This window comes from Somniosus microcephalus, chromosome 12, assembly GCF_052327205.1.
Source record: "Somniosus microcephalus isolate GS21.2 chromosome 12, FLI_Smic_1.0, whole genome shotgun sequence".
In the NCBI taxonomy this organism is placed as follows: domain Eukaryota; kingdom Metazoa; phylum Chordata; class Chondrichthyes; order Squaliformes; family Somniosidae; genus Somniosus; species Somniosus microcephalus.
The window spans coordinates 120,025,464-120,048,853 of NC_140998.1; the positions used below are offsets into that span (position 1 = coordinate 120,025,464).

General features: G+C 46.2%; 1 protein-coding gene across 3 annotated transcripts in view; it reads left to right on the top strand.

Annotated features, from left to right (window-relative positions):
• spred1 (sprouty related EVH1 domain containing 1) overlaps positions 1-23,390 on the top strand; it is a 118,799-nt gene that overhangs the window by 77,795 nt on the left and 17,614 nt on the right. For all 3 annotated transcript variants that reach the window (XM_086003473.1, XM_086003474.1, XM_086003475.1), the window contains exon 3: positions 7,156-7,324. In XM_086003473.1, the coding sequence (XP_085859599.1) occupies positions 7,156-7,324 (169 nt within the window). The remainder of the gene's footprint in view (positions 1-7,155; positions 7,325-23,390) is intronic.

The following is a 23,390-nucleotide window of genomic DNA, read 5'->3' on the forward strand; positions in this document are numbered from 1 at the left end:
AATGATCTCGATTGAATGTAGCAGCTTATTTGTATAGTGTCTTAAATTAGGAAAAACTTCTATTTTTGCTTGAAGTGTTCCTAGCTTCTCTCCTGAATGGCTTGGCTCTGATTTTAAGATCCCCACCAGCAGAAAAAAGCTTCTCTCTCTTTACCCTATCGATTCCTTTCAAAATCCTAAAATCCTCAATCAAATCACCCCTTTAACCTTATACTATAGCAAAATACTGTGGATGCTGGAAATCTGAAATAACAACAGAAAATGCTGGAAACACTCCGTTCAGTCCGTAAGGGTGACCCCCGAGCTTCTGGTCGCCTGTCACTTTAATTCTCCGCTCCACTCCCACTCTGACCTCGGGCTCTTACACTGTTCCAACGAAGCTCAACGTAAGCTCGAGGAACAGCACCTCATCTTTCAATTAGGCACTTTACAGCCTTCTGGACTTATCATAGAGTTCAACAATTTCAGACTATAACACCCCCCACCACCCCCCCCCCCATTTTTTCAGGCGGCAGCAGTTGATGATTCTGCCATCCCCATTTGCAACATTTTATCTCCCCTGAGTTCAATTCAAGCACAGACTGTGCCTTCAGTTCCTTCCTCCCCTTCTCCACCTCCACCGCCCCCCCCCCCCCTTTCCTTGTCTCTGCACCTGCTTAAAACCTGTTACATCTCCAACTTTTTCCAGTTCTGACGAAGGGCCACAGACCTAAAACGTTAACTGTTTCTCCACGGATGCTGCCTGACCTACTGAGTGTGTCCAGCATTTTCTGTTGTTATTTCACCCCTTTAACCTTCTATATTCCAAGGAATACAAGCCTAGTTTATGTAATCTCTCCTCATAATCTAACTCATGGAGCCCTGATAACTTTATGGTGAATCTGCGCTGCACTCCTTCCAAGGCTAATATATCCTTTCTAAGGTGCAGTGTCCAGAACTATACACAGTACTCCAGATGTGGTCTAACCCTGGCTTTTGTACAGGTAGACTATCCTTTATCCGCACTTCTGAAAACCGAAAAACTCTGAAAACCGAAAGTTTTTTCGTGGAACGTAAGTCGTGCGCACGACATGACCCGAGTGGCGCCAAACATGACAGGAGTGGTCTGGGAGCTCTGCCTTTCCCTGTGAGCAGGGCAGAGGGTCATAGAGTTCCCTCCTGGGTAGGAGATTGCAGGCCGAGCCAGGCAGTGTGAAGGAGGTACCGGGAGAGTGAACCCAACAATACAGCGGCCCATCCGATAGCTGCAGCAGCCCGTCCGATAGTCTTTTCTTTCCCCCCCCCCGCCCCCCGACCTGATTTGCGGGCCAGCTTGGTGTAGGTGTAGGAGTCAGCCAATATCCGGCTTTCCCACAACTGGCGGCGGCAGTCGAGCCCCAGACCCCCGCTAAGTCAAGGAATTCAGATACAGAGCAGGGGGAGCCGGAAACCTCGATCTAACGGCAGAAATCGGCAGCCGTTTTGTTAGGTTTTTTTTCTTCCCCCTGTGGTAAACCACTTTTATCATTCACTACCATTACACTATGGTTATCACTGTTATATCGTTACACTATGGTTATCACTTTACACTGTTGTATCACTACACGAGGTCGCCTCTTGCCACGCTGTTATACCTGGGCTGACCACTGCTGACTCCGCCCATAGCTCCGCCTACTTGCCCAGGTATAAAGGTGGTCGACTGGCTGGTATTCCTCCTTGTTGGATCCGATCACCCACGAGGGTGGGCTCTGTTATTTAGCCAATAAAAACCTATAGTTACTTTCTTAACTCGTCGCTTTTCATTGGATGAATTGATAGGTATATCAATTTTATTGGCTAAATTTTAAAAATGTCCAATGAACCGTCAGACCAGTCAGATGCCCAGCTACAACAGCCACAGCAGCCGGCCTGGCTGCGAGCCCTCCGACCGCCGTACCTGGATCTAAACCCACAGGCAGCAAACTCAGCCCTCGACTTCAAACACTGGCTGAGCTGTTTCGAATCCTACCTGGGAGAATCCGGCGTGCCTCAGAGATCCAAACTGAGAGTGCTGACCGCCCAAGTGAGCCCTAAAGTATTCGCACTCATACAGGACCTTACTACATACGAGGCCGCCATCAACCTGCTGAAACAGCAGTACCGGAGCCCGGTAAATTCTATGTATGCCAGACACCTCCTAAGATCCCGCCCGCAACAGCCAGGAGAGTCTGTAGATGAATTTTTACGGGCGCTACAAACACTCGGCAGGGACTGTGACTTTAAAGCGGTAACGGCTGCAGAAAATACTGAAGAGAATATCCGCGATGCCTTCGTGAAAGGCCTTCGGTCCGACTACTCACGGCAAAGACTGCTCGAATCAAAGGACCTCGACCTGAACACAGCTGCAGCCCTCGCCCGCTCCCTGGAAGTGGCCCATCGGGACCTCGAGGCGTATCCCAGGTACTGTACTGCGCGACCCTGGGACTCCGGCCCGACCCCGGCCGCAATACCCCTCGCAACGCCGCCTCCGGGACCTACCTCAGCGCCGGCGTCCCAGAACCGATCGGGACCGCCACCCCCGGTACCGGCTGCAACATCGGACCCCCGTGATCGGGCCGCCGGCTGCTTCTTCTGTGGCCAGGCGAAACACCAGAGGACGCGCTGCCCTGCGAGAAACGCGACTTGCTCCCATTGCCAGAAGAAAGGCCACTTCGCTAAGGCCTGCAGGGGGAGAGCCACAGACGCCAGCAGTGCCTCATGCGAATTGTGGGGGCGGCCATCTTTCATCCAGGCCACAGATGCCAGTATCCCCTCGTGAGTCGTGGGGCGGCCATCTTTGATCAAGGCAACCGACACCAGCAATGCCTCGTGAGTTGTGGGGGCAGCCATCTTATTCAACCTCGTGGGCGCTGCCATTGTGTCCACCACAGTCGACCGCCACCTTGTCGCCAGACCCGACCACCGCCTCACCCACCACCTCACCCACAGACTACAGCAGCTCGCTCAGCCATACACTAGCCTCCGTCACACTGGACCAAGCTCGCCCGCATCACCTGTCCAAGTCCATGATGGACATCAAAGTAAACGGCCACGCCACGACCTGCCTGTTCGACAGCGGAAGCACGGAGAGTTTCATACATCCAGACACGGTGAGCCACTACTCCCTCACTGTCCGGCCAACGCGCAACCGGATCTCGATGGCATCGAGGTCCCATTCTACAGACATCAGCGGCTACTGTATTGTGACCCTGTCGGTTAGGGGCACGGGGTATAAAAATTTTAAACTCCTCGTCCTGCCCCAGCTCTGCGCTGCCATCCTACTAGGGCTGGACTTCCAATCCCACCTGCAAAGTGTCACTTTGGCATACGGTGGACCCCTCCCCCCACTCACAGTCGACAGCCAGCAGCCTTTAAGCCGCCCACCGCATACCACCTGCGGCCTATCCACCCTCAAGGTCTCGCCCCCCTCCCTGTTCGCTAACCTCACCCGCGACTGTAAACCCGTCGCCACCAAGAGCAGGCGGTACAGCGCCGGGGACAGAGCTTTTATTAGCTGTGAGGTGCAGTGTCTCCTGAAGGAGGGCATCATCGAGAGGAGCAACAGCCCCTGGCGTGCCCAGGTCGTAGTCGTTAAGACCGGCGATAAAAACCGCCTGGTCATCGACTACAGCCAAACCATAAACCGGTGCACCCAGCTGGACGCATACCCCCTTCCCCGCATATCTGATATGGTCAATCAGATTGCGCAGTACCGGGTATTCTCCACCATCGACCTTAAGTCGGCCTATCACCAACTCCCTATCCGCCCTGAGGACCGCCAGTATACAGCCTTCGAGGCGAACGGCCGCCTCTACCACTTCCTTAGGGTTCCCTTCGGCGTCACCAACGGGGTTTCGGTCTTCCAAAGGGAGATGGACCGGATGGTTGACCAGAACGGGCTGCACGCCACGTTTCCCTATCTAGATAACGTCACCATCTGCGGCCGCGACCGGCAGGACCACGATTTTAATCTGGAAAGATTCCTCCGTACGGCCCAACGGCTGAACCTCACCTACAATAAGGAGAAATGTGTGTTTAACACCTCGCGCCTTGCCATCCTCGGCTGCGTAGTAGAGAACGGAGTCATCGGCCCCGACCCCGAAAGAATGCGCCCCCTCATGGAGCTTCCCCTCCCCCACTGTCCAAAGGCGCTGAAGAGAACCCTGGGGCTCTTCGCCTACTATGCCCAATGGGTGCCAAATTATGCGGACAAAGCCAGACCCCTCATGAAGTCCACCTCCTTCCCCCTGACGGCAGAAGCGTGCGCAGCCTTCTCCCTCATTAAGGGAGACATTGCTACGGCCACAATGCACGCGGTGGATGAGTCTATCCCTTTCCAAGTGGAGAGCGATGCATCCGACTTCGCCCTAGCCGCAACCCTCAACCAGGAGGGGAGACCGGTGGCCTTTTTCTCAAGGACCCTCCAGGGCCCTGAGATCCGACACTCTTCGGTCGAGAAGGAGGCCCAGGCGATCGTGGAGGCTGTACGACACTGGAGGCATTACCTGGCAGGCAAACGATTTACCCTCCTCACCGACCAGCGTTCGGTCGCTTTTATGTTTAATAACAAGCTGAGGGGCAAAATCAAGAACGACAAGATCTTGAGGTGGAGAATCGAGCTCTCCACCTATGATTATGATATCTTGTACCGGCCTGGTAAACTGAACGAACCCCCAGATGCTCTATCACGAAGTACATGCGCCAACGTGCAAACTGATAGACTGCAGACCCTCCACAACGACCTCTGCCACCCCGGGGTCACCAGACTTTACCACTTCATTGAGGCCCGCAAACTGCCATACTCCATCGAGGAGGTCAGGACCATGACCAGGAACTGCCAAACCTGTGCCGAATGCAAACCGCATTTCTTTAGGCCGGACAGAGCAAGCCTGATCAAGGCCACCTGCCCCTTCGAGCGCTTGAGCATCGATTTTAAAGGGCCCCTCCCGTCCTCTGACCGTAATGTGTACTTCCTCAACATCATTGATGAGTACTCCCGTTTCCCCTTTGCCTTCCCCTGCCCAGACATGACCAGCACCACGGTCATCAAATGCCTGAACGACCTCTTCGCCTTGTTCGGGTTCCCGAACTATATACATAGCGACCGGGGCTCCTCCTTCATGAGCGAGGAACTTCGCCAGTTCCTATTAGCGAGAGGTATCGCTGCAAGCAGGACCACCAGCTACAACCCCCGAGGGAACGGCCAGGTGGAAAGAGAGAACGCGACTGTCTGGAAGGCCGTTCTCTTAGCCTTAAAGTCTTAAGGGCCTCCCAACCTCTCGCTGGCAGGAAGTCCTCCCGGCAGCGCTGCATTCCATCCGGTCACTGCTTTGCACTGCCATTAACGCCACCCCCCATGAACGAATGTTTGTTTTCCCCAGGAAATCGACTACGGGAACCACGCTGCCAACTTGGCTGACTTCTCCGGGGCCCGTCTTACTGCGAAAGCATGTGAGGGCCCATAAAACGGACCCCCTGGTCGAGAGGGTGGTCCTCCTGCACGCCAACCCCCAGTACGCCTACGTGGCATACCCAGACGACCTGGCACCCCTGAGACACCACCGTTACCCCCCACCACCCCCCCAAATCCAGCCCAGGTAGACGGCATACCGGAACCCCACGAGCCTTCGTCAACCATGCAGACACCAGCATTAACACCGGAGACTGCAACACCGCCGCCGCTGCTGCGCCGATCAGAAAGACTTACGAGGCCTCCGGACAGACTGACATACCGGAACTGGTAGTACACTTCACCCCGCCGGACTCAAATCTAAACAAGGGGTGAATGTGGTAAACCACTTTTATCGTTCACTACCGTTACACTATGGTTATCACTGTTATATCGTTACACTATGGTTATCACTGTTTACACTGTTGTATCACTACATGAGGTCGCCTCTTGCCACGCTGTTATACCTGGGCTGACCACTGCTGACTCCACCCATAGCTCCGCCTACTTGCCCAGGTATAAAGGTGGTCGACTGGCTGGTATTCCTCCTTGTTGGATCCGATCACCCACGAGGGTGGGCTCTGTTATTTAGCCAATAAAAACCTATAGTTACTTTCTTAACTCGTCGCTTTTCATTGGATGAATTGATAGGTATATCACCCCCTAGCATTTTTTTTCTTCCCCTAGCATTTTTTTAAAGAGTCAGGCTGTGGAAAGAGTCTCTGTAGCTTAGCAACAGCTTCAGAGACGCTTCCAAGGCAGGGCCCGAGTGTTTACAAGCTGTTGCTAAGAACAGTGTTTGTTGTCAGATACGGAGATGCAAACCTTCTGAAATCCGAAAACCGAAACACAGCTGGTCCCATGGTTTTCGGATAAAGGATAGTCTACCTGTATAGCTGTAGCAAAACTTCCTCCCCTTTACATTCTAGCCCTCTAGTTATAAAGGCTAACATTCCATTAGCCTTTTTGATTATTTCTTGTACCTGACTGCTACATTTTAGTGGTCTGTGTACATGGACCCCTAAATCTCTTTGGATCTCTGCAGTTCCTAGCTTTTCACCATCTTGAATAATGCTCTGATTTTGTTTCAAAATGGATGAGCTCCCACTTAATCTGTGTCAAATCAATCTGCCACAGGTTCCCCCACTCAATCTATCAATGTCTTTTTGTAATTTTATGTGCCCATCTACACTACTTACTACACCACCAATCTTTGTCTCATCATGTGTTATCTATGTCATTAATAAATATAGTGAATAGTTTAAGCCCCAGCACAGATCCTTGTGTGACACCAATAGTCACTTCCTTCCCATTTGAGTACATACCCATTATCCCTACTCTGTTTTCTACTGCCTAACCTTAAAAAAAAACAATTACTGACCAGATATGGTCTATCCTAGTGGGTACTGTAAGTGACGGTCCTCATCTGCATGGTATTAGTTTAAAAACTGTTGGATGCTAGATGAGACCAATCGCAAGTTTTTTTTAACATGAAATAATCTTTTAAAATGGTTTGTGGTTTGTTCACTTGAAATTGTAATCTGGAGCTCTAGTTTTTTCTTGCAACCATTTAAAATCTACTGCTAAATATAATGGGATTAGAGTACAGGTGCAGATTGCACTTAGATTACTGCTGGTGAACATGCTTAGTGCATGTGTTGTAAGTTCATTTTAAAATAAATCCTTTTTTTTACTATTTTAATGTGCAGGTGGTTTTGGAGTGTGCCTTGAAGAAGGATCTAGTTTACAACAAGGTTACCCCAATATTTCACCACTGGAAGATAGACGATAAAAAGTTTGGACTTACCTTTCAGAGTCCTGCTGATGCTCGAGCATTTGACCGTGGTATTCGCAGAGCTACCGAAGCTATCTCAGAAGGTAAAGGCTCTTCTATTTTATAAATATTGGCAATTTAGGCAATTTATTACCTTGATTCGCTTGTAAAATATCTTTGTAGAGAGAAAGAAAAACTTCTGGAACAGCCAAAGTCTGCTTCAGATGCAATATGTACCTTTCAGTGGATAAGGCGATCATAGCATAGGGAGAGGAAAAGGGAAGAAATATGAAGGTTTCCCTTGTTTTTTAAAGCTCTCCCTTCCCCAAATTAAACGCCCATTTGGGATATATGGAAATTCTTTGGTATCCAGCACCGACGGGACCGGGATGGTGCCAGTTGATTAAAAATTCCGGATGACGGAAAGGGTTATCTACCGAGGATATTTTTAACAAACAAAAATGTAAAAAAAATCAAGAAATGTGCAGTATACAGTAATTGGGTACTCACCTACACCGCGGGAGAGTCAGACTCCTGTTATTGATGTGTTCGGACTTCCGACAGCGCCAAGAAGCCGAGTAGTGGCAGTTTGGAGAACTCGGCCACCGCAGGAGACTCGGACTCGGCAACATTTCCGGCTATTGAGGTGCTGTTTTCGGAGTATGAATTTTGCCGGTTAATAGAGAATTTCAGATATTTAGGTGCCGTTTAAGCAAGAGTTTCCTGTACCTTCTACGTTAATCTGCAGAGCAGCAATGATAACTGAACAGTGGAGATGGTACGCTTTTCTGCACGTTAATCTTTCAGTCCAGAGAGTAATAATGGCAGTTATTGTATATGGCCATGGGTAGAAGGGAAAGGCAAAAGTAGAAGAGGTAATTTTGTTTCAGATCTGCTGTGACAATCCGGACAGACTGCATGCGTTGACATAATATGCAAATTAGATTTAAAAAGTGGGGGGGGTGTAGGTGTTTGAAAAGTGCATGCAAGAAGACTGCTTGCTGTATTTCCTCCTTAATGATGGCTCAAACTTCTTTAATTAGTGGCTGTCATCAATTTGAATCAAGAGGGGGATGTTCCATTGTCATAGACCCCATCATTCTGTGCACCTAACAAATGAGGCAGATGAAAAGTTGAATAAAACTCTGCTAAATTGACCAGTGTTTAGTGCAAAAAAAACTTGTGCAAGCCTGGTAGACAGGAATTAACAGCAAAAAGCAGTGCAAGGTTGTTTTCACGAGCACCTCTGAAAGCAGTACCAAATCTAAAGACAAACAAAAAGGGTTTTGCAGGCAAAGGAAGCCAAGTTTTCTGGCTGCTGGCAGGCTGAGCAGTTTGCCTGTGCAAGCCAGCAAAGTAGCAGTTTTGCAAAAGGCCTTTTTTGTAGCTTCTCTAGCCATTGGGCGAAGCTACACCAATCAGCCGAAAATTGTGATTAATGATGTAAAAATACAGTGCTTTTCTGTTCCAATTGCTGTGGAATTTCCTGTCGCCTCTTTCTATTTAAGCCCTTTCTCGTTCCCCGACTCCCAAAAAGACACCCTCTCGCCCTCCCTAATATATGCCACAAAAAATTAATTCGCAAATGTCCGCACAAATATTAACAAATGCTGAAGCATGCCCACTAAATTGGGTTCAATAAAGTTTTAAAAGAATTGAAAAATAAATGAGCACAGAGGAGGAGAGAAATGGAGAAACAAATGTCTGATTACGTTCCAATGAAGCGCCTTGGAATATTTTACTACATTAAAGGCACTACATAAATACAAGATTTTTGTTGGAGTGTAGCAATAAGTTCCAGGCAGAAGATTAAAAATAGGATGCTGAGGAATTGGGAACGGCTGAGGAACATGGAGAGATAATTTTAGAAAGAGGGGATGAAAAAAAGAAGCCTAAATAAAGAGAAATTATTACAAAAACCTGGTGTGGGGAAGGAAAAATGTAGATAGACAGACAAACAGAAAAGCAGGGATAGGAAACCCCAAAAACTAGCAAGGGAGAAGATATGGACACCACAGATCTGTTAGATCCGTGTGTTAATGGAGACACGGAATGCAGGAGTTGATTTAACAAGTGTTTACTGAACAAAGTCTGGAGGTGAACTAACTACACAAGACGCTATACAGGCTTATATACCCGAGTGGTCACTACTGGTACTACAGTACACAGGGGCTTCAAAAACATAGTTCCTCTTAAAGGTACATACACTACAAGATCTGTTACTTTTTGTAACATTTTATCATCAGAAAATACAGAACCCACTTATAGAGTTATACAGCACAGAAAGAGGCCCTTCGGCCCATTGTGTCAGCGCCGGCCAACAAGCCCTGTATATTCTAATCTCATTTTCCAGCACTTGGTCCGTAGCCTTGTATGCTATGGCGTTTCAAGTGCTCATCTAAATGCTTCTTGAATGTTGTGAGGGTTCCTGCTTCTACCACTCTTTCAGGCAGTGAGTTCCAGATTCCAACCACCCTCTGGATGAAAAAGTTTTTACTTCAATCCCCTCTAAACCTCCTGCCCCTTACCTTGAAACTATGCCCCCTGGTTATTGACCCCTCTACTAAGGGGAAAAGCTCCTTTCTATCTAGCCTATCTATGCCCCTCAATTTTGCACACCTCAATCTGGTCTCCCCTCAGCCTTCTCTGCTCTACGGAAAACAACCCCAACCTGTCCAGTCTCTCTTCATAGCTGAAGCGCTCCAGCCCAGGTAACATCCTGGTGAATCTCCTCTGCACCCTCCCCAATGCAATCACATCCCTCCTATAGTGTGGTGACCAGAACTGCACACAGTATTCCAGCTGTGGCCTAACTAGCATTTTGTACAACTCCATCATAACCTGCCTGCTCTTGCCTTCATTAGCCGAGGCATAGAATATAAGTATCCCATATGCCTTCTTAACCACCTTATCTACCCGTCCTGCTGCCTTCAGAGATCTATGTACTGTACATGCACACCAAGGTCCCTCTGATCCTCTGTCCTTCCTAGGGTCCTACCATTCATTGTGTACTCCCTTGCCTTGTTGGTCCTCCCAAAATGCATCACCTCACACTTTTCAGGGTTAAATTCCATTTGCCCCTGTTCTGCCCGTCTATATCGTCCTGTAGCCTGAGGCTTACCTCCTCGCTATTTACCACTTCACCAATTTTCGTGTCATCTGCGAACTTACTAAATCATTAATGTACACTACAAACAGCAAGGGACCCAGCACTGATCCCTGTGGTACACCACTGGACACAGGCTTCCAGCCACAAAAACAACCTTCGACCATCACCCTCTGCCTCCTGCCACTAAGCCAATTTTGGATCCAATGTGCCAAATTGCCCTGGATCCCATGGGCTCTTACCACCTTGACCAGTCTCCCATGCGGGACTTTGTCAAAAGCCTTACTGAAGTCCATGTAGACTACATCAACTGCACTACCCTCATCCACACACCTAGACACCCCCTTGAAAAGTTCAATCAAATTAGTTAGACATGATCTTCCCCTGACAAAGCCATGCTGACTATCCTTGATTAATCCTTGCCTCTCCAAGTGGAGACTACTTCTGTCCCTCAGAATTTTTTCCAATAATTTCCCTACCACTGATGTTAGGCTCACTGGCCTGTAATTCCATGGTATATAAGAACATAAGAAATAGGAGCAGGAGTAGGCCAATCGGCCCCTCGAGCCTGCTCCGCCATTCAATAAGATCATGGCTGATCTGATCCTAACCGCCAATCTACTATCACAAAACCATCTCCTGAATCTAACAGAATTAGACACATGAACTAGGAGCAGGATCAGGCTACACGGCCCCTGGGCCCGCTCCGCTACCCACAGGGCCATGACCGATCCGAACCTAGACTCATGTCCAAATTCCTGCCCGCTCCCCGTAACCCTTAATTCCCTTTACTTCTAGGAAACTGTCTATTTCTGTTTTAAATTTATGTAATGATGTAGCTTCTACAGCTTTTTGGGGCAGTATATTCCATGGACCTACCACCCTCTGAGTGAAGTAGTTCCTCCTCATCTCAGTTTTGAAAGAGCAGCCCCTTATTCTAAGACTATGCCCCCTAGTTCTAGTTTCACCCATCATCGGGAACATCCTCCCCGCAGCCACCCGATCCAACCCCTTCACAATCTTATATGTTTCAATAAGATTGCCTATCATTCTTCTGAACTCCAATGAGTAGAGTCCCAATCTACTCAACCTCTCCTCATATGTCCATCCCCTCATCCCTGGGATTAACCGTGTGAACCTTCTTTGTACTGACTCAAGAGCAAGTATGTCTTTTCTTAAGTATGGACACCAAGACTGTATGCAGTATTCCAGGTGCGGTCTCACCAATACCTTGTACAACTGAAGCAATACCTCCCTATTTTTATATTCTATCCCCCTAGCAATGAAAGCCAACATTCCATTGGCCTTCTTAATCACTTGCTGCACCTGCATACTAACCTTTTGGAAGTCTAAATACACTATGTCCACTGGTTCCCCTTTATCCACCCTATATGTTACTTCCTCAAAGAACTCCAGCAAATTTGTCAAACATGACTTCCCCTTCATAAAACCATGCTGACTTTGTCCTATTAAATTATGATTATCCAAATGTCTTGTTACTGTCTCCTTAATAATGGACTCCAAAATTTTACCTACCACAGATGTTAGGCTAACCGGTCTATAGTTTCCAACCTTCTGCCTACTGCCCTTTTTAAATAAGGGTGTTACATTAGCAGTTTTCCAGTCTGCCGGGACCTTTGCTGAGTCCAGGGAGTGTTGGAAAATTATTACTAATGTATCCACAATCCCTACCGCCACTTCCCTCAAGACCCTAGGATGTAAGCCATCAGGTCCAGGTGATTTATCCGCCTTGAGTCCCATTATTTTACCGAGTACCACTTCCTTAGTGATTTTAATCGTGTTTAGCTCCTCCCCCCCCATAGCCCCCTGTTTGTCCAGTGTTGGGATATTCTTAGTGTCTTCTACTGTAAAGACTGATACAAAATATTCATTCAGTGTTTTTGCCATCTCCATATTTCCCACCATTAATTTCCTGGTCTCATCCTCTAAGGGACCAACATTTACTTTAGCCACCCTTTTTCTTTTTATATAACTATAAAAACTCTTACTATCTGTTTTTATATTTTTTGCTAATTTACTTTCATAATCTATCTTCCCTTTCTTAATCAATCTTTTTGTTATTTTTTGCTGTCTTTTAAAGTTTTCCCAATCCTCTATCCTCCCACTAGATTTGGCTACCCTATATGCCCTTGTTTTTAGTCGAATACTATCCTTAATTTCTTTACTTAGCCACGGATGGCTGTCTTTTCTTTTACACCCTTTTCTTCTCAGTGGAATATTTTTTTGGAAGTTGTAAAATAACTCCTTAAATGTACACCACTGATCATTTATCGTCTTACCCTTTAATCTATTTTCCCGATCCACTCTACTCAATTCCGCTCTCATACCTTCATAGTCTCCTTTATTCAAGCTTAGCACGCTTGTTTGAGATCCAACCTTCTCACCCTCTAATTGAATATGGAATTCAACCATGTTATGGTCACTCATTCCAAGGGGATCCTTTACTAGGACATTTTTAATTAATCCTGTCTCGTTACACAGGACCAGATCTAAGGTTGCTTGCCCCCTGGTCGGTTCAGTTACATACTGCTCAAGAAACCCATCCCTGATACACTCAATGAACTCATCCTCAAGGCAGCCCTGCCCAATTTGATTTGTCCAATTAATATGATAGTTAAAATCCCCCATAATTATAGATGTTCCCTTATTACAAGCCTCAACTATTTCCTGATTGATACTCCGTCCAACAGAGTTGCCACTGTTCGGAGGCCTATAGACTACGCCCACTAGTGTTTTTTTCCCCTTATTATTCCTTACCTCCACCCAAACTGTTTCATTATCCTGATCTTTTGACCCAATATCATTTCTCTGTATTACAGTGATTCCTTCCTTTATTAACATAGCCACCCCACCTCCCCTTCCTTCCTGCCTGTCCTTCCTGATCGTTAAATAACCTGGTATGTTTAATTCCCAGGCATTGTCACCCTGCAGCCATGTTTCTGTAATGGCCACAAGATCATACCCATATGTAGTTATTTGTGCCATTATCTCGTCTATTTTGTTACGAATGCTACGTGCATTCAGATAGAGAACTTTCAAATATGTTTTGTGACACTTAGTTCCTGCTTTTGCCCTTTTTATTACTTTACCTTTTACTCCATACCTTCTGCCCCTTCCTGACACGCTCTGGTTTTTAATTTTCCCACTGCTACCTAAGTCTATGACCTTCTCTGTTATTTTTATTATTTGCTCTCTAAGAACCTCCCCCACCCCCCAACTAGTTAGTTTAAAGCCCTCTCTACAACCCTAGTTATATGATCCGCCAGGACTCTAGTCCCAGCACTGGCCAAGTGAAGCCCGTCCCAACGGAACAGCTCCCTCCTGCCCCAGTATCCATACTACCCTTCTTGAATAATGGTACAGGAAACTTTGGTTTATCCGGAGGTTATATTTCCGGAATACTCGATCTAACGGCAAAAATCAGGAGCCGTTTTCTATAAGTTGTTTTAGTTCTCGTTGCTTTTTTTTTCCCCAGTCAGGCACTGTAAGGTCTGTAGCTATAGCAACAGCTTCAGCTAGAGATGCTTGCAGCTGCAGCCGACTGTTTTACAGGGTTTGTTGATTCACACGGAGCTTTTCAGTTCCGTATGTTTCAACATTAACGCTGGTATGTCCGGCACTTTTGATGGTACGGCACCAGCTTGGTCCCGTCCGTGCCGGATATCAGAAAGTTTCCTGTACTACATTAGCTGTCCTCCAGTCCTCTGGCACCTCTCCTGTGGCCAGAGAGGTTCTGAAAATTTGTGTCGGAGCCCCTGCAATCTCCTCCCTTGCCTCACACAGCAGCCTGGGATACATCTCGTCTGGGCCTGGGGATTTATCCACTTTTAAGCCCGCTAAAACCACTAGTACCTCCTCCCTCTCGATGCTAATTTGTTCAAGTACATCACAATCCCCCCTGCCTGATTTCTATGCCTCCATCGTCCTTCTCCATAGTGAGCACAGATGCAAAATATTCATTTAAAACCTCACCTATATCTTCCGGCTCTACACACAGATTGCCACTTTGGTCCCTAATGGGCCCTACTCTTTCCCTGGTTATCCTCTTGCCCTTAATATACAGGAAACTCTTTGGTATCCGGCACCGATGGGACTGGGATGGTGCCGGTTGATTAAAAATTCCGGATGATGGAGAGAGTTATCTACCGAGGATATTTTTAACAAACAAAAATTTTAAAAATCAAGAAATGTGCAGTATACAGTAATTGGGTACTCCCGGCAGCACGGGAGAGTCAGACTCCTGTTATTGAGGTGTTTGGTCTTCCGACAGCGCCAAGTAGTGGCAGTTTGAAGAACTACCCCCACTGACTAACTCGGCCACCGCAGGAGACTCGAATTCGGCAACATTTCCGGTTATTGAGGTGTTGTTTTCGGTGTATGAATTTTGCCGGTTAATAGAGAATACCGGATATTTAGGTGCTGTTTAAATGAGAGTTTCATGTACTTACAAAACACCTTGGGATTTTCCTTTATTTTGCCTGCCAGTGTTTTTTCATGACCTCTCTTCGCTCTCCTAATTTCTTTAAGTACCCCCCTGCACTTTCTATACTCCTCTAGAGCTTCCACTGTTTTTAGTCCTTTGTATCTGTCAAAAGCCTCCCTTTTTTTCCTAATCCATTCTTGTATATCCCTTGACATCCAGGGTTCCTTGGACTTGTTGGTCCCATCCTTGACCTTTACACTCTCTCTATTTCCTTTCTGAATGATGTGGATTTTCCTACAAGTAGATGATCCCAGATCCTGCCTTATATTAAAATCGGCCTTCCCCCAATTTAGAACCTTTATTTCCAGTCCATCTTTGTCCTTTTCCATGACTACCTTAAATCTCACCAAATTATGTCACCAAAATGCTCTCCTACTGACACTTCTACCACTTGCCCGGCTACTTTCCCTAGAATTAGGTCCAGTACCGCCCCTTTTCTTAGGACTTTCTACATGCTGGCTCAAAAAGCTCTCCTGGATGCACTTTAAGAATTCCGCACCCTCTAAGCCTTTCACACTCTGACTATCCCAGTTAATATTGGGGAAGTTGAAATCCCCTACTATTATTACCCTATTATTTCTACACTTCTCTGAGATTTGCCTACATATCTGTTCCTCTATCTCCCCCTGTCTGTTTGGGGGCCTATTGTACACTCCCAGCAAAGTGCTTGCCCCCTTTTTGTTTTTACGTTCTACCCATACGGCCTCATTAGAGGAACCTGCTGAGATATCATCCCTCCTTACTGCAGTAATTGACTCCTTGATTAATATTGCGACACCCCTCCTCCTTTTACACCCCCCTCTGTCTCGCCAGAAGATTCTATACCCCGGAATATTGAGCTGCCAGTCCTGCCCCTCCCTCAACCATGTCTCTGTGATGGCAACAATATCATACTCCCATGTGTTCATCAACACCTTCAATTCACCTGCCTTACTCGCCATTTGCTGCTGTTTGATTAGACTAATACTAGATAAAGTTGTATTCTCTCAAAATGATATACATTTATGTAGTGTGTTTTACTTTGATAAAACCAAGATATTTGGGGGCTACTTTTGGGCTGGTTTGTAATGGTTATTAAAAACATAGCAGTTAAGCAACTGCAGTTAGAGAACTGGGAATGGTTGGAGGAACGAGAAAGACTGGCTCTCTTGGAGTGGAGAGAGGGAGGAAAAAAGGCCCTTTTTGGAGACCAAGTTTTGTGTGGAGGGAACTCTTTTGGAAGAGAGAAGACCCTATTTGGGAGAGCATGAAACAGAATTCCTTGTTGAATGTGAAGGTGAGAAGAGAAGTTGAGACAGATTCTCTGTTGCAGGAGGTGGAGAGAGAAAGCCTGTGGAAGGTGGTAACAATGTTTGGGAGGGGAAAGAGGTAGTTGTTGACTGGGGTGGGGTAGGCAGGGGAACGAGAAAGGAGATAAATCCTTTTGCTGCAGGCATCACTGCTTTTGGTAGTGGAAGGAATGGTTATGATTGGGAACTAGCCATGCCTCTAACCAAGCTGCTTGTGTCCACAAAAAGCAGGACAAATCCAATCCAGCTAATTACTGCCCCATCAGTCTACTCTCAATCATCAGCAAAGTGATGGAAGGTCTCGACGACAGTGCTATCAAGCGGCACTTACTCACCTGCTCACCGATGCCCAGTTTGGGTTCCGCCAAGACCACTCGGCTCCAGACCTCATTACAGCCTTGGTCTAAACATGGACAAAAGAGCTGAGTTCCAGAGATAAGGTCAGAGTGACTGCCCTTGACATCAAGGCAGCATTTGACTGAGTGTGATCAAGGAACCCTAGTAAAATTGAAATCAGTGGGAATCCAAGGGAAAACTCTCCATTGGCTAGAGTCATACCTAGCACAAAGCAAGATGGTTGTGGTTTTTGGAGGTCAATCATCTCAGCCCCAGGACATCGCTGCAGGAGTTCCTCAGGGTAGTGTCCTAGGCCTAACCATCTTGAGCTGCTTCATCAATGACCTTCCTTCCATCATAAGGTTAGAAGTGGGGATGTTCGCTGATGATTGCACAGTGTTCAGTTCCATTCGCAACCCCTTAGATAATGAAGCAGTCCATGCCCGCAAGCAGCAAGACCTGGACAACATTCGGGCTTCACTGATAAGTGGCAAGTAACATTTGTGCCACCCAAGTGCCAGGCAATGACTATCTCCAACAAGCGAGAGTCTAACCACCGCCCCTTGACATTCAATGGCATTACCATCGCCGACTCACCCACCATCAACATCCTGGGGGTCACCATTGATCAGAAACTTAACTGGACCTGCCACACACACTGTGGCTACAAGTGCAGGTCAGAGGCTAGGTATTCTGCTGCGAGTGTCTCACCGCTTGACTCCCCAAAGCCTTTCCATCATCTATAAGGCACAAGTCAGGAGTGTGATTGAATACCCTCCACTTGCCTGGATGAGTGTAGCTCTAACAACTCGAAGCTCGCCACCATCTAGGACAAAGCAGCCCACTTGGTTGGCACCCCATTCACCACCTTAAACATTCACTCCCTCCACCACTGGCGCACCGTGGCTACAATGTGTACCATCTACAAGATGCACTGCAGCAACTCGCAAAGGCTTCTTCGGCAGCACGTCCCAAACCAGCGACCTCTACCATGTAGAAGGACAAGGGCAGCAGGTGCATAGGAACCTCCTGACTTGGAAATATAATGGCTTTTCTTCATCGTCACTGGGTCAAAATCCTGGAACACCCTCCCTAACAGCACTGTAGGGGTACCTGTACCACACGGACTGCAGTGGTTCAAGAAGGAGGCTCACCACCACCTTCTTGAGGGCAATTAGGGATGGGCAATAAATGCTGGCCTGGTCAGTGACGCCCACATCCCGTGAACAAATTTTAAAAACAGGCACAACTTAAATTGCTACTGAGCCAAACAGGAAATCCATTAGTGCCTTTTAAAAAAAATTTTTTTTTTTTTTTTTTTTTTTTAAAGAGGAACTTCAAAAGAGAAATTATAAAGATAGTTTCTACTGCTGTTATGCAAACACTTCTAATCTTCTACTAACAGGCTAACTGTCAGCATGGATTCTCTTTCCATGTAATGTTCATAACACTTGGTTATGTTTACGTGGGTTAATTCATATCATCTTGCTTCTTGGGCCCAAGTGCAAGCACTTCTGGTCAGTTTGGCATTGCCCATCAAATATATGTAGCTCCTGTTTTAAACAAAAGCTAAACTTTTTTTCCCCACTAAGTTGATGTTTTGGTCATCACAACTCTGTTCCCTTTTGGTATTTAGCAGCCATTTCAGTAACTAATGAACAATTGTTTATGGTATGTGCACTTTCAAAGGGGAACTCAACCTATTTAAGAAGATAACTTTCAATAAAAGCTGCACCCTCTGCCAAGTGCTCTCAACCACATGCAGCTGTGTTGTAGAGGAATCCAGTTTGTCGTTTTTTTGTTTTGTCACATGGGTGCTGACATTTTGTGTGTTTCTGCTTATTTAGCTTCAGTCGGTGTTGGGGCTTTAGCTGGAAAGTGGGATTAGGCTGGATAGCTCTTTCGGCTGGCACAGACACAATGGGCCAAATGGCCTCCTCTGTGCTGTAAATTTCTATGATTCTAGATGTGGATTATTTCCCAGTGAAAATGCTGCCATGTGATATATAATCAAAGTACTGGGTTGGAAAGCACTGTTGCAAGTAGTAATTGATGCAGAAAATAACTAGCTGGTCAGCAGTTCACAGAAGAACTAATAATTTGTTCCACCATAACTGTTGTTACTGTGGCAGCAACAGCCATGCTGTAGAACATGAAATTCATAGAATATTAGCAATACCAAATGAAAAAGAGAAAATATGACTACTTGCACATCAATAACCTGCTTTTATATCTTTGGTTTCTTCACTCTGCTCAAGTAGGAAGTTTCATTTTTGTTAATTGGGCTATTAGCAGATATGACGATTACTTTCTCAATGATGCAACTAAGTAGTTGTAACATATAATTTGGGTACAACCTTGTAACTTTAACATGACAAAGGTCACCCATTTCAGTAGGTGATTTGGTAATGTTACATTTTCCAGCAATTTATTTGAAATAAATTGGTAAACGTTACTTGCACTGAGGATATAATTTATTCAGCACGGACATGATTTCGGATGCTAAAATAGAAAACAAAGTATTTAGATTTTTAAAAATCATAGACATTGGTCTGATGATGGAATGGGTCTAATTGTTCGCATTATCCTCCTTGCCCTTTAACATGTGCCTGCTGTTTTGTTTTAAAATTGATATTGGGTTAAGAGTACCTCTGGCAACCTGGAGCCATGCAGCATCATAGCAAAACTGTTTGTAGAAAGTTTTGTCTTTCCTATTAATGTGAGATGAGGCCTGCAGACCCAAACTACTAGGGAACCATGTTTCTCCTCTTGCACCTCCTTTTCGTGCCTTATTGAAGTGACAGTTCACCATACAAAATTTAGCTTGGTGGTGGTCACTGTATATAGAAACATAGAAGATAGGAGCAGGAGTAGGCCATTCGGCCCTTCGAGCCTGCTCCGCCATTCAATGAGATCATGGCTGATCATCCAAATTCAGTGCCCTGTCCCTGCCTTCTCCCCATATCCCTTGATCCCTTTAGCCTCAAGAAATATATCCAACTCTTTCTTGAATATATTTAATGAACTGGCCTCCACTGCCCTCTGTGGCAGAGAATTCCACAGGTTCACCACTCTCTGGGTGAAGAAATTCCTCCTCATTTCAGTCCTAAATGGCTTACCCCTTATCCTTAGACTATGACCCCTGGTTCTGGACTCCCCGGCCATCAGAAACATCCTTTCTGCATCTAGTCTGTCCAGACCTGACAGAATTTTATAGGTTTCGATGAGATCCCCTCTCAATCTTCTAAACTCCAGTGAGTATAAGCCCAATCGACACAATCTCTCATCGTACGTCATTCCTGCCATCCCAGGTATCAGCCTGGTGAATCTTCGCTGCACTCCCTCCGTGGCAAGAACGTCCTTCCTCAGGTAAGGTGACCAAAACTGCACACAATACTCAAGGTGCGGTCTCACCAAGGCCCTGTACAACTGCAGCAAGACATCCTTGTTCTTGTACTCGAACCCTCTTGCTACGAAGGCCAACATACCATTTGCCTTCTTAACTGCCTGCTGCACCTGCATGCTTACCTTCAGCGACTGGTGCACAATAACACCCAGGTCTCCCTGCACTTCCCCTTCTCCCAATCTATTGCCATTCAAATAATCTGCCTTCCTGTTTTTGCCACCAAAGTGGATAACCTCACATTTATCCACATTATAGTGCATTTGCCATGTTTCTGCCCAATCACCCAACCTGTCCAAATCGTACTGGAGTTTCACGACATCCTCCTCACAGCTTACCCTCCCACCCAGCTTTGTGTCGTCTGCAAATTTGGAGATATTACATCCAATTCCCTCGTCCAGATCATTAATATATATTGTGAACAGCTGGGGTCCTAGGACCGATCCTTGTGCTACCCCACTAGTCACTGCCTGTCACTCGGAAAATGACCCGTTTATTCCAACTCTTTGCTTTCTGTCCGCCAACCAGTTCTCTATCCAAGTCAATACCTTGCCCCCAATCCCATGTGCCTTAATTTTGCACGCTAATCTCTTATGTGGGACCTTATCGAAAGCCTTCTGAAAGTCCAAATACACCACATCCACTGGTTCTCCCTTATCTATTTTACCAGTTACATCCTCAAAAAATTCCAGTAGATTAGTCAAGCACGATTTACCTTTTGTAAATCCATGTTGACTTTGTCCAATCCTGTCACTGCTTTCCAAGTGCTCTGCTATTACATCTTTTATAATAGACTCTAGCATTTTCCCCACTACCGATGTCAGGCTTACCGGTCTATAATTCCCTGCTTTTTCTCTACCACCTTTTTTGAATAGTGGGGTAACATTAGCTACCATCCAATCCATGGGTACTGTTCCAGAGTCTATCGAGTTCTGGAAGATGACCAGCAATGCATCTACTATCTCTAGGGCCACTTCCTTAAGTACCCTGGGATGTAGACCATCAGGCCCTGGGGATTTATCGGCCTTCAGTCCCATCAATTTTCCTAACACCATTTCCCTACAAATACTGATTTCTTTCAGTTCTACCCTCTCATTAGACCCTATGTTCTCTGGCATCTCTGGGAGGTTATTTGTGTCCTCCTTTGTGAAGACAGAACCAAAGTATGGATTTAGTTGGTCTGCCATTTCATTGTTTCCCATTATAAATTCCCCTGATTCTGACTGTAAGGGACCTACGCTTGACTTCACCAATCTTTTTCTCTTCACATATCTATAAAAGCTTTTACAGTCAGTTTTTATGTTCCATGCTAGCTTACTCTCATATTCTATTTTCCCTTTCTTAATTAATCCCTTTGTCCTCCTTTGTTGAATCCTAAACTGCTCCCAATCCTCAGGATTATTGCTTTTTCTAGCCAATTTATATGTCCTCTCCTTGGATCTTATGCTATCCCTAATTTCCCTTGTTAGCCACGGTTGAGTCACCTTTTTTGTTTTATTTTTATGCCAAACTGGGATGAACAAATTCTGTAGCTCATCCATTCGGTCTTTGAATGTTTGCCATTGCCTATCCACCGTCAACCCATTGAGTGCCATTCCCCAATCAATTCTACCCAACTCGCTCCTCAGACCATCGTAGTTTCCATTATTTAAATTGAGGACCCTTGTCTCTGAGTCAACTACTTCATTCTCCATCTTAATGAAGAATTCGATCATATTATGATCGCTCCGACCCAAGGGGCCTCGTACAACAAGATTGCTAATTAATCCTTTCTAATTACATAATACCAAGTCTAAGATGGCCTGATCTCTGGTTGGTTCCTTGACATATTGGTCCAGGAAACCATCCCGTAAACACTCCAGGAATTCCTCCTCCACAGTATTGTTACTAATTTGGTTGGCCCAATCTATATGTAGATTAAAGTCACCCATCATGACTGCTGTGCCCTTATTGCACGCTTCTTTAATTTCCCTTTTAATGCCATCCCCAACCAATTTGACTGGACTGTCCAGCCCAATCCTACCTTGTGCACGCGACTCTTCCAGTACGAGTCACTGGATAGCAAGCGGGAATAAGAACCTGAGTTGACTTTTTTTCTCTCAGCCTAAGAACACTGCATTTATAACAGCATCCGAGCTGAAATTCGCTAAGTTGGAAGAACCCCAAGATAAAACCTCTGAACCAGATGGTGTGCTTTCCAACTGAGCAATTGGGGAGCCCTGAATCCACACTTCTAAGCAAGAAGGCTATATTGATGAATTTTTAGAAATACTACATTACAACTGAAAATTTCTCTCAAAAGACTACTGTGGAATTTTTTTTTAATTTTTTGTTTAATGGTATCACTTAACAAACCAAGGAGTGCTCCATTTGATGGACTGTATTCATATGATTCATTATCTCTTCACTTTCCTCCATAATTGAAGTACAGTACTTGTGAATGTAGCCCACCAAGAACTACATTCATAAGAAAACTTCATCATACGGTAGATTAGTGGTTATAATAGTAGATTAGCAACACAGAGGTCATCTCTTCATATCCCATCATGGCAAGTTGTGAAATTGAATTCAAAAGAATCTATAATTTGTGATCCAGCATCAGATAAATGAAGCAGTCCATGCCCGAATGCAGCAAGACCTGGATGACATTCAGGCTTGGGCTGATCAGTGGCAGGTAACATTCGTGCCAGGCAATGACGATCTCCAACAAGCGAGATTCTAACCACTGCCCCTTGACTTTCAATGGTATTACCACCGTTGTATCCCCCACCATCAACATCCTGGGGGTCACCATTGACCAGAAACTTAACTGGACCAGTCGCACAAATCTTCTCCTTCTTAGGCAGTCCCTTGGAATCGAGGATGACTTGCTTCCACATTAAAAATGAGTTTGCAGGTGACTGATGAGTCCAATGTGGGACCTACAGTCTCTGTCACAGGTGGGGCAGATGGTGGTTGAAGGGGGGGGGTGGGTGGGGTGCTTGGGGTGACGTGCGCTGCCTGCGCTTGGCTTCCGCTTACTCCCGGCGAGGAGACTCGAGGTGTTCGGCGCCTTCCTGGATGCTTCTCCTCCACTTTGTGCTGTCTTGGGCCAGGGATTCCCAGGTGTCGGTGGGGATGTTACACTTTTTTTCAAGGAGGCGTTGAGGGTGTCCTTGAAGCATTTCCTCTGCCCACCTGGGGCTCCCTTGCCGTGTCGGCGTTCCGAGTAGAGCGCTTGTTTTGGGAGTCTCGTATCGGGCATGCAGACAATGTGACCCGTCCATCGGAGCTGATCGAGCGTGGTCAAAGCTTCGATGCTGGGAATGTTGGCCTGAGCAAGAACACTGACGTTGGTGCGCCTATCCTGCCAATGGATTTGCAGGATCTTGCGGAGGCAGCGTTGTTGGTACCTCTCCAGTGCTTTGAGGTGCCTGCTGTACATGGTCCATGTCTCTGAGGCATACAGCGGGGCGGGTATCACTGCTACAATAGCAAAATACTGCGGATGCTGGAAATCTGATATAACAACAGAAAATGCTGGAAATACTTA